Source organism: Argiope bruennichi, chromosome X2, assembly GCF_947563725.1.
Source record: "Argiope bruennichi chromosome X2, qqArgBrue1.1, whole genome shotgun sequence".
NCBI lineage: Eukaryota > Metazoa > Arthropoda > Arachnida > Araneae > Araneidae > Argiope > Argiope bruennichi.
This window is the reverse complement of record NC_079163.1, coordinates 54,819,395-54,832,238: the sequence shown is the minus strand read 5'-3', so window position 1 is coordinate 54,832,238 and position 12,844 is coordinate 54,819,395. Positions and strand designations below refer to the sequence as shown.

The 12,844-nt window shown below is 29.1% G+C and overlaps 1 protein-coding gene across 1 annotated transcript in view; it reads left to right on the top strand.

The window, feature by feature from the left end:
- Positions 1-12,844, top strand: part of LOC129961002 (telomerase protein component 1-like) — a 148,024-nt gene that overhangs the window by 32,696 nt on the left and 102,484 nt on the right. The window contains exons 18-21 of the mRNA XM_056074793.1: positions 3,037-3,188; positions 4,694-4,856; positions 7,280-7,435; positions 7,880-7,975. Coding sequence (XP_055930768.1) covers positions 3,037-3,188; positions 4,694-4,856; positions 7,280-7,435; positions 7,880-7,975 — 567 coding nt within the window. The remainder of the gene's footprint in view (positions 1-3,036; positions 3,189-4,693; positions 4,857-7,279; positions 7,436-7,879; positions 7,976-12,844) is intronic.

The following is a 12,844-nucleotide window of genomic DNA, read 5'->3' as shown; positions in this document are numbered from 1 at the left end:
AAAATAGATATACAAAATTATTGATTGCTGAATAAATCATGTAAAAATTAGGATACAATATGAAATAGAAAGACATTATTTTGCAAATATTTGCAAATTGTACATCGGTTAGCTACACAAAATGAATTTTCCCCTGAAGTGTGGTGAAGTTTCAGAAAATATGGTAGAAATGAGAAATGCATGAAAATAGAACTGACTTATGCGTGGCGATTATGGAGTTGCATCATGGACATTATTCCTTTTTGAGCTTTGAATCTTTTGGGGAAATGCAACGAGAAATGGTAAGCTGTTTTTGATGGAAAGTGGAAACTTTTATAGAAAGAAATTTTTTTATTAAATCAAATTCAATTATTAGTTTCATCAATTGATTTTTAAATTTTCCAAAATTAATTTAAAAAGGCAAAATATAAGCTATTCCGAAAGACATAACTTAACATAATAATATAGATTACACCACTCTTACTACCACAGTGCATGAGTCACCTCTACACAAAAGAGATCTCCTGGGTTGATGCTTTAAGAAAAGCGAGAAAAAAGGTCAACATGTTATCAGGAAAAAACTGGAAACCCGGAATTAGAGCAATTTGTTATAATTTGGGGGAAAAAAGCTGTTGCATGAATATGGCGGTTACTGTAATGTTATGACGTTATTTTTGACGTCTGGTCATCCTCGCAACTTGAACAAAAGATAATGTGGATCGCTTTTACTACTTAAACTTACCTCTTAATTCCGAGATTCGTAATTTTCTATTATCAATAGGAAATTAATATCATTTATATCTTTACAATGAAACATTATAAAACCAAAACAAATAACTAATTAATTATAAAATTGCTGTAAAATTAGGTTTATTTCCAAAATTATATTTTAACAAGCACTTGCAAATGTCACGAACAGGCTGAAATTTTTACTAACTTATAAATAAAATGTAATTTGTTTGCAAAAACAAGGGTATTTAAATAAACAATTGCATAAATTAATAGCTTCAACTTAACCTCCGAAGCAAAACTTCTTCATCCAATATTGTTTTTGTTATTGTGCTTATTTCACGAGCTAAAAATATCAGCATCTAATTTTATTATCAAAGATAGAGGAGCATTTAATTTATAAATGAGATCTATTATTTCATTCTAAAATGTAAAATAATAACTATGTACGATAAAAGAAAAGCACCATTGCTTCTTATAACATCAACTCTATTGAATCTTTGGAGATAGAAAGTTAAGTTTGTAAATAAAAAAGTTTTTCCTAAAAATTAGGTGAATTGAAACTTTGTTTTTTTTTTAACTAAAAAAATTATAAAAGCTAAGTGTTTTAAAAGAAATTTTGTCCTTCAGGAAGAGCTAGAAAAATTTGGGTCTTGTTGAAGTTGGAATAAGTTCTTAACAGTTATTGTTTGTTATCTTAGGATTCTTGATTGGGTGAAACAGTTGAGAGAGCAGAAGTGGGTAAACTGTGACGAGTAGAGGAACTTTCAATTAAGGGTTTAGGTTAGACAGTAGGTTTTACTGACAGTACCGTACCATAAGATAATAAAAGAAAAAAATTATCAGCTTCCATTTCTGGGCAATGATAGTCCTTGACTCTTTGGCAGAAAATTATCAAATTCAAACTTCCTCTATCTGGTAAAACAACTGTATTTTCTCCTAGCAATGCACTGAAATATATTCCATAGATGGGACATCTTTGTTACTTCTGCATATAAATTATGACAGAGTCTTTATCCTCTCAGGTAAGTTTTGGAGGGTCATTTTTGAACTATCAACCAGATATTGAATATTGCGATTTTACGCATTTAGTGTTTGTGTTATTATTACAGATTTTTAAAATTTGCTTCCATTTATTAATTGAAATTATTTTTATTTAATATTTGATGTCCATAGTATTGATCATGTGTCCCTAGTATGTTCTCCATACATTGAAGTGCTTTCGGTTTTTTTAAATCAATTAATACAATAAAAAACCGCAATCAATCTAGATCCCCTCTCACATTTTAGTTCCATATACTCCTATTTAAAGCAATATAATGCGGTAAAAAATCTTTATATTTATTATATCTTTATAGGCATTATATTTTTTTTTATATTGGTACCATCCAAGGCTAATAGATATATCCTTCTACAATGAAATTTCATTCAATCGAAGACAGCTAATATTGTAGAAATATTGTTTATCTTTAATAAAATTGTCGTGTGGTAACATCTGTGATTGATCGCAGCGTCTTTAGCGTTGATAGTAAGGAAACTGATCTCAAAAGCGTTTGGTAAATGAAGAAAATATAGAGCAGCTCTAATATCGTATAAAATGATACTCTACTGATATGTTTCATTTGGAATCGACATTTCGAGCAAACTGATAAATTAGCAGTTATTGTAATAACTGACGTATGAGGATTCAAAAACGTTATTTTATACTTTTCTTCTTCGTGATATTCACCTGTTTATGTGATTACTTTACTAAAATGCCATTTTTATTAATTATACTTACATCAATCAATTTAACACTGCATCACTCATTTCTTGATGTAGTTATAAGGTAATGGAATACTGTTGTTTTTATATATCAGAGCTTCTAAATATCAAGGCTTCTATTTAAAGCACCATTTTTATTAATTAGATGATAGTGTAAATATTTCAAATCGGTTTGTTTTCATTATCCGTCGCGTTTTCGAAATAAAATCACTAAATACCATGGCTGCGATGAGTCATGGATTTTAGCGTTTGTCCACATTACTTTTGTAAGTTTAGGTTTTTTTCTAAAATTTATTTCGACTTTAATTTCGTAGTATTAAGATATTGCTTTGCACTCTTTATGCGTCTATGTTATTGCAATATATTGTAGTATCTGTTTTGATATTTCAGCTATTTGTAAAAAGTGCTGATTACTATTTTGTCCCTTCTCTGTAGATTTTTATTGGATTCATTTAAGTGTCGGGAACCGCTTTTATTTTATTTTTAAGTGAGTTGTAAATAAAAATATGTTAGCTTGAGTAAGTATTACGCTTTGTAATGCATATTTTAACTCTCGTGAAATAGGGCGCTGTTGTCAATAGTAGACAAACCCCTCTTCAATTTTTTGAGGCATTCAAAGTCCTTAACGAAATTAGGCAGGCTTTTTATTCAAGAAACGATGACAGAAGAGGTGAACCAGCCTGGAAAAAGAAACGAAGAAACAGAATAATAGAGAGGTAATGTGACTTTTATTTATTTAAATTTTTATTTTTAATTGTGAGTTATTTTATATTGAGTATGTGGGTAAGGCACTGCCTCAAAAAATTATTTAAAAATTATTCCTTTAAAAAGAATGAATTGAATTCATTTCATAGAACTTTAAAAAAAAAAAAAATCCACTTTGATAAAATTTTTGAACGCAAATGAGTGCGCAGATTTTTGAAATATGTTGGAGAATTTGCACTTCACATTATTGTTGAAATAGTGAATAGTGAGTGGAACTAACTTCGGTTTTCTTAAAGAAATTTAAATCCTTGTATTATATGATAAGTTAATTTCCATCTTAGCAGACGAAATTCAACTTCCCATGCTAATTTAAACAAATTCAATTCTTAATTCTTTTTCATATTATCTAAATGGTTCAACAACAACTATCCAGAAGTCGTTTTAAAAAACAAAATCGGCACTCTTTAATGCGAAATTGTTTAAATGCGAAATATACAAAATGAAAAGAAAGTAATCATCAAAAAATTTGGCCTGGAGATTTTGTAATTCTCTTAAGTAATTCCCTAATTCTCCTAAAAACACATTTTTGGAGTTATAGCTGTCTGTCAACACGATAACTCAAAACCACATTGAGTTAGAAGGATGATAATTGGTATATGGTTTTGAAACCAAATTTGTTGATGTCTGTCAAATTTCGAATTTGGAATCCATTTCCACTATGTCTATCTATTCATGTGCCTGTGAAAACGATGACTAAAAAAGTAGACGTAGATACATAAAATTTGGTACACAGTTTTATCGTATCAGATCCATATCAAATTTTTGACCAAATCCAATAAAGGTTAGATCATTTGTCAGTCTAAATATTAAATCGATAGCCTCCCTCAAAAAGTAGCAACCGTCATTGTTGTCAAAGACGGCCCACTTCAGAATAATAATTGCTGCTATTGTAAGTTGAGCAAAGCATGAAAGTTACCAATGGCTTTTAACTATATGCGTATATAAAGTTTGCTTAACATTGCAATTTATTGTTATATAAATAAGAGAACAAAGACTCTCTCGCGCCTATTCCAAAGATAGTAAATTCGCGGTAGTCATGGCTTTGCAATAAGGTCAGCAATTTACGATAAGGCGATACCTTTATTAGAGGAATTATTCAGAAACACTAAGAGAGACCATTCCCGCTGATTTAAAGCTGCTTAAAACTTGGCAATTATAACTTGCTAGTTAAAATGAAAACATCACAAAATAAAGAAATATTTGGAATTTTATATGAATTTCAAAAGTTTGAAACTATTCATTATTTGTATAGCTTAGCGATTTTTCCATATCATTTTCTTTCGGCCAGCTTCCCATTATAAGCATCTTAAAAAAAAAAAAAAAATGTCATGTGTAAATCTGAAGAATATTATCTTAAATATTCATTATTTTGCTTTTGAACAAAAATTCTGTGATTTAATTAGTTTTTTTTTTTGTTACTTATTTTGTTTAACGATGTTTTTGAAATTTGCTTTAGAGTCAATGAAATTTCACACGATCTTGTGGATGATTACGAAAAGGCTGTTAGTGAAGCTCTCGACATCTCTGCACTTCATAACTTGCAGCCCATCCCGGGAAAAAGTTTGGTCATCTGTGATATACTTTTTCCATCATCGCTTGAGACGAATAAAAAAAAGAAGGTAAAAATTCGTAAAATACATTTTTTTTTAAATTCTTAATTTAGAAGGAATTATGTTTTATTTTGCATTTTTAGTCATAAAATGTTAGCATCTTTAGTCATAAAAAGTTTGCACAAATCAAAATGCTTATTAAAACTTACTGTTAAAGAAAGAAAAAAAAATCAACTTCTTGTACACACTATTAATTGATTTTTAAGGTTTTTCATTATTAATTTCATTTCACTTTTTCATTTTGATTATCAAGTTGTTATTCAATTGTCCTTACAAGCTTTGCAAAAAGAGGGAGGAATGGATTATTGCCGTTTCCTTTTGAATCTTTTAGTTGCATGGAAGTAATGGCATTCGTTGTGAAAAAGGAAGATAAACATCATAAATTCAACAAAAAACTACTAATTTAAATGCATGTTTTTGAAAAGTCTATCTCTAAACACTTAAATAATTTAACAAGGATATCTAAAAAAATTTTTCTTTACTATCAGTATAGTAGATTAGTTATAAAATTTTTTAAATTAATAAAATTTTTGAAGTAATGAAGACTCAGTAGAAATCATCAAAAATTCAGTAATTATATGATTCTTTGTGAATAAATTTCACAAAGCTAAATGATCAAGTAGTTTAATTTTTACATTGTGTCAAATTATTACTTTGTAGGAATAATCATTTCTTCCTACTTTAATTTTTCTGTTTGATAAAATTGGGGCAGGGTTATTAAGTTAAATAGTTTGCTTCTTTTCCATTTTATTTCTAGTTTATTCTGTGCAGTTATTGAATAAAATTTATTTAACTATACGTGTGTTGAGATTTGTTTAATGGAATTTTTATTTATCAAAGCATATTTTAGCATATTTCATTTACAAATTCAGAACTGAAAACTAAAAATTGGATGTATTGTCATGGTTAGGAACAAAAAATTGTTCTTTTATCGATACTTATATATTGTCTTTGATTTGCTATATTTTTATAATCAAAATGTAAACCATAGTCTTTATAAAACGAAAGAAGGTTTTATAATCAAATAGGCAAAGTATACAACTACTTTGGGGCCTCCAAAATTTTCATGCATTCTTTTGCGATATTTTCTGAGAATATTAATTTATGCTTTCATTTAATTTAGAAGGACCATGTACGCGAACTATTTCAAATTCAAATGAAATGTTAACTAAGGGCTAAAAGGTTATTCTAATATTCCTAAATAATTATTTTTACAAATTTTATATTGTTTAAAATCTTTAAACAATATATTGCTTCATGTTTTTATAAAATGTCCGATTCTATAATTAAATAGAATTTAAATTGTGCTCAAAGGTTTTTTTTACAATTTTGTTTAAAATAGTTTTAAATTTAAATCTTAATTTGTTTTATATATGAGAAATCAACTTTCTTGAAAAGGCTCAGAATTTGCTACTTAAAATTGCTTACACAAATAATAAAGAACAATTAAAAATATTCCTTGTGTGGAAGTTATAGATTGGAAAGAGAAAGCTCCGAGATTTGCATTGTCTAAGAATCCATATAGGGTTAAATCCGCCTTGCAGCAAAATTAATCTTGAACAAAGAAAACTAGTGGAGGCTATTTCTAATCTGTAGTAAGACGGATAAATGCTATCATCTGAGAATAATCGCAATTTCCTAATGGGGAATATTCGAAAGTAAGGATTTTACTTCACAAATTATGACAATGAAAAAATTCAATTTTGATACTTTAGTGAACCCTATTGCAATGACAGTGTGTCGCTTTATCTTGGGTTTGCATTTGCTCTTTTTTCGAAAGGAACTACGTCGATTTGTCACTGTTTTATGAGTAGAAACGTAAACTACTGTATTGTGTGTTTAAAAATGTTTTATATTTCAAAAATATAAGAGCAACTATTTTCTGTGAAATTTAACATAACATCGGTAAATGCTTTGAAGAAACTATGCAGCAAGCTTTTGGAACCTTCGCTTTAACTTGTCTCAATGCTATAAATAGTACTGTCATGAATGGGGGACAATATATCCCCCAAAGACGTCCCAAAAACTGGGCGCCTTTCCACTCTAGATAAGACTTATGCGATATTTACAAGCTATCTCAAATTATAATTCTCAGAAGCCATTTCGGCTATGCAAGACGCATTGGAATCGGTGTATAAACCGGAGGAAAGTATTTTGAAGGATTCACACTAAATTGTGCTCTTGGAGGAGTTTTTATTATTATTAATTGTAAGAGTTTTTTTCTGCGGATTGTGTATTTAATTCTTAAGGAAGGAAAAACATTTTTCTTGTGATTAATTTATTTTTTTATTAGTGACTTTGTAAAAATCGAGTAAAATAAGCTTTATATTGTTATATTTCTATTAGTTAACATTATGACTTAAACATCTTTGCTTTAAATAACGAATTAAAATCAGATATCTTTAATAAATGTCTATATATTTTATTTCCAGATGTATTCCCTTTGTGTCATGATGGGACTGATGTGTCTGAAAGCTTGTGAAGATTGTAAAATGAATGTGATTTGCGGCAGCTATTCAGATACATTTGAGCTATCAGAAGATATTTCTTTTTGTCAATCCATAAAGGACGCCTGTGCAAAATATGAAGTTAGTTTTTAGTTTGGTTTGTGATAATTTTTATGTAATCAAAATGTGTTTGTGAAAAAAAAAAGAAAGCTTTGAGTTTTTTTGAAAGCCCTGAAACAACCATGTTTTTTGTAAGGCAATGTCAGTTTTGATGTGATTCTATTTATTCAAGATTTATTTTATATTTTGTAATTCCTATCTTATTCATTTTTATTATTTATTTTCGTATCTTAATTTTTTTCTTATTCTGTGCTTATACTGTTTTCTCAGTTTTTTCCCCTCTCGTCGAATATCTATTTTATATCATTGATTTGCGAATTAAAAAAAGATCTAATAAAGCTTATTCATTTTTTTGATTTATGTAGAAAATCTTATACTGTAATCAGATCAACAATAATAGATTTTAATTTTTCTTATTCTATTGCATATTTTTTATTTACTGAATATTTATTCTTTTTCCTTTAGCATGAAAGTGGAAATAAAACTAGCAATAACTCAGGAAAAGCTGTGAAAAATGTTCTAGAATATTATCTGAAACAACATGTTATTTTAAGAGAAAAGGTAAGTTATTATGAAAGATTGAACGATTGTAATAAAACGTACGTTTCTATAATATGTTTCTCATTTCATCGTATAACTTGACAGTAGTCAAATTTCAATATTTATAAGTCAATTTTGAAACTCGTTGTATAAAAAATATTCACTGACTTAGTATTGTGGCTTAAAAAATTTATTTTTCTAAAAGTAAAGCATTAATTTAAAAAAAAAAATATGGCATGGTGTTCTATGAAGAAAAAAGATTTTCTTTAAAGTCATTTATTTTTCTGATTTTGGTTTTCTTCGTAATTCTTTATGTATAAACAGCACTTTTGCAGTCTTATTAAAGTACATACAAGCACTTCATAACAACTTTGGTAACTAAGTGTTGAAAAATTAAATGTACGATATAGGCATATTTCTTTTGAGGGAACATCTCCGATCGATTATAAGTCTAAAACAGGTTAATTTGACAGTGCATAAAAGACTGTAACGAACCGACTCACTGAAGAATGACATATTTTTACACGTCTTAATGTTACTCTCCGTTAGACTTCGCGGACAATTAATGATAGTTTTTTTTTTTTCTTCCCAAATTTTGAGTGCACTAGTATTTTTTTGTGACGTTTCGCTTTCAAATCAGAAATTGAAAGTTTGAGCATGCATTAATTTTTTTCCCTCACTGCATTTAAGTGAAATCATTCTGGAGAAGTTCAGTAGTGCAGATTTAAATAAAACCGTGAAACGATATTCAAAATTGGATATGGCTGAAAATATTGTGCAATATATATATAAATATATTGAATTGCATCAGGCATTCTTTTGTGCTATTATTTCGAGATAGAGGATACGTGGAATTTTTAATAATATATAGAATATCTTAACTTAATATATTTGCATTGAATAATGATAAAATTTAAATTGTATATATTACATAATTATATATAATTTCAGTAAATATTACTTTCATTTTAAAATATAAAGGTTTTGAGCTTTTTTTTCTTTATATAGTTATATTTATATTTAAAAGACGATGAAATGAAGTAACTATCGCTTTGAAAGAGAAATTGAAAGTTGTTTAAAATAAAATTCTGTTCAAATGCAGTTACTTTCAAAATACTGTAGGATAATTTCAAGATTACTTAACAAGTCCGAAAGATACGCTTAGCAGCTTTTACTGCATTTTCATCTGGAAGTATAGTTCCCCCTCCCCCAATTTTGGAAAGTATGCCAGTGGGTCATTCATTCCATGAGATAACAGTAAAGTTTTGTATTATTGTTTAATATTGTTACGAAATTTCCGGGTTCGTTTGGATTCGGAAATTCGCGTTCTCCACACCATATAACCCTAACAAGGAAGTTATATGGTGTGGAGAACGCTCAATCAGCAGGCGGCAGTAGAAAAAAAACGACGTTTATTGACACGAAGACAGGACTGCACAGCACAAAGACGACAACTATATACAGCATAGAGAAGACAATTATCTTCAGCCGAGACGTGCACACAGTAACATACAACAAGACTCTACTGCAGACAGTAGCGCACAGCTTAGTTCAGCACTAGCTTGACTCCGTCGCTGCTCTGCTAATCTCTGGAAGACTCGTTCTTTACCGTCGATTCCGACTACTACCCCGGCAGCTGCAGACTGCCTCCTTTTATAGGTCTCAGGAGGCGGGGCTAGAAGCTTCTCAACCAATCAGGAACTTTGGAGGCATATCTCGGTTACTAATGAACGGACCGGGAAAATTCTCGATGTTTCGGGTATAATCTATTTAGTCGCCAAATTCGTCGCCAAGTCGCCAAATGGTCGCCAAGGTTTGGGACCTCCGACGCGACACCCGGACTCTGTCCAATACATATGACTGTAAAACAATCTTTCTGATGATGGAACCAACTATGCTGGGAAGCAGCATCACAGATTCGTAACAATATATATCCTTTGGTTTTGAGTAGGAAATTATTTAAAAGCAGTAATTTTTGCGCGAATTTATTTTTGAATTCAGCCTAGACAACATCAAATCCGAGATCCCCCCCCCCAAAAAAAAAGGATTATGCTGTTAATTTTGATCTTGGAACTAAATGGTTAATTCAAATGTCTATGCATTTCAAGAGAAGAGGCTAGAATTGACAAATATTTAGCGGGTTGTTTTCTAACATGGCAATGCAAAGCCTCCCTCGTATGCTTAGTCACTCGACAAAAATTTACAAAGATAAATTGGGATGTGTTGTCATGTTCGCCATGTAGCTATAATAACGCTTTTAGATTTTTATTTATTTTGTTCAATGCAGAACTTAAATGGTAAAATTTTTAATGATGCTGGTGATTTTATTTAATTTAGTTTTTTTGCCGACAAAAATCGTAATATTTATGAACATAGTATTATGACACGGCCTTAAATACGACAAAAGATCAACGATAAAAAAAGAACAATACCTAATTAAATAAAGTTATATTTTCAAACAAAAATTTTGAATTTCCTTCTTATTTAAAATCTTCAATCAATTAATTGCCAATCCAAAATATCACGTTCACTACATATGCAACCAATAAATTATAGTTGCGTGACAACAAAAAATCATTTTTATCCTTTTTGTTCAAAAAGTATTTCTCTATCTTCATTGTTTTGCTAATTATTTATTTTCAAAAATTTTTCTGATTTCCTAATCACCCTATATATTTCGTGGCAATATTTTTATAGTTATAATAAAATTCAGATAGTTTTCAGTATTTCATAGATTTCTTTTTATATTTCAATAATTTTTCTTGTGTTAAAGCTTAAGTATAAACCTTCATTGATTTCTTTTTAGTTGCAGTTTAAAAGGCTGCATCTTTTTTCTTTTTTGTTTCGTCTTTCTTTACGATTGTAACTATAGTAGGCATGCACATCAATTCTTCAACTTTTAAGCCTCAACGAAACTTCGGTACATTACAGTTTTCCATAATTTTCTTGCAGTTCTTGTTGGATAAGAAAATAAATTAGGAAATATCGGGCTTTTTTGGGACAAAATTGATATTCTTAGCATAATAAAAAATACTATGGAAATTGGGACTGGTCTCCGAACAGCGCTAGAAATTATTTAAATTCTTTCATTGCGTTCTAGCGGAAGGTAAAAATAAAAATTTCCCATTGAAATTGCCGGTGACTTGCTGCTCTGGTCACAGCTTAAGAGATGTTCTGGCCCACGTTAAACTATGTGAGGATATTTATCCCATCCCTTCCTTCCCACACAAGTCTTGTTTTTGCTCTTTTGATTTTGTTTTCGCATTAGCTGTTGTTTGGATCTGCTTTCGCTCTCACGTTTTCTCGGCGAAATCAGCTTTCATACACATTCGTTTACTTTTATTAGAAGTCACTCATTGAGAAACACACGTAGATATTTTTCTTAAATGCAACTGAAATAACTATAGTTAAAAATTGTTGTCTATTTAGAGGTGAAGCTGCTTTTTTAAAAAATTGTTCTTTAATTATAATGAGATATTTTTTCTCATTCTGCTTGTTTCTTGACTAGGAACCGTCACTGATTGCAACTTGTATCAGACCATGATTGAATTATCAAATTAAATTGTTCGTTAAGCTTAATTTAGACGTAGTTTTCCGCTCATATAAAAAGAAGCAATCAAATTTATTACAGGTCAACATCATGTTCATTCAAAAACATTTTGGTCATGCAGTATTTTCTCCGGTTGTTAATATGTGCTGCTTTTATCAATCAATTTTAGAAGAGGAAAACGTTTTTGATTTAATTACAACATACTAAAAATTATTGGTTGATAACCGGTATTAGGAGTTGCAGTATACCTGAATATTTTTAAATCCTGATACAAGTAATTTTAATACCTGGATACTAGTATAATTGAATATTTTTAATTGTGTATTTGCATTGTTAATGCGAAAAATATTTAAAAAAATGTTTTCAAATTATTTATATCATGTTCCGAAAGTGATTTTTCTTTTAATATTCTGCATTTTTTAAAATCAAATATTCGCCTGTTTTTTTTTATATGTTTTAAACATATCTATGCATTGTGTGTGTATTTATTGTAAATTTGATTGAGTGTGTAAAAGATATAAATTCTAACTGAATTTATGAATTTTCACATTGTTACTAGAAATGTAAAAATAATGTCACTAGTGTATGCTGTTGTCTCGATAGGAAGGAAATTAACATTGTATTATAAACTATTTAATACACATAATATTAATGCTAATGAGTTTTTAAATACGATGAAATTTGTGGAAGATAAACTATTTTTGCCTCCATTTTCCTATGTTCATTTAATAAACCGATTTTTTGCCTCTTTTATATGTTTTTGTCAATATTAAAAATTATTTGTAAGCTTTCTGTTATAACATATATAATAGATAATTGTTTAGTTAAATATTGAAAAGTTAAAGAAATTTGTCATCTGTGCCATTCTATCTACTGTATGCGTTTCAGCTATTTGTGAAGTGATTATTACTTTTGCCTGTAAATATACAATTTCTTTTGCTTGGTTTGTGAATCCAATTCCAAATTATTAAATAAATTCCATATCTTAAAATTATGAGTCCCCCCCCCTTATGAATGCAAAATGGTCCTAGATTTGAGTTATAATTGCTGATTTTGATATTTATTTATTGTTATTTATTTTTTGTTACTTAAATTTTTGATATCTGTTTAATGTTTCCATCATTAATAATCATACAGTGTTTATTTTTGCACACTCATTTCTTTTTAATTTCATGTTCTATGTTAGATATGGTATTAATTTGCTGCATTTTAACTGCTGAAAAAATATAGGTGATAATTATACTTATGCATAGTTAATCTATTGATGAAAGTTCAAAAAGTGATTACCACCTTGGTAGAATCTTTTGAAAGATTGTTATGATTAATATTTTACTCCTCTT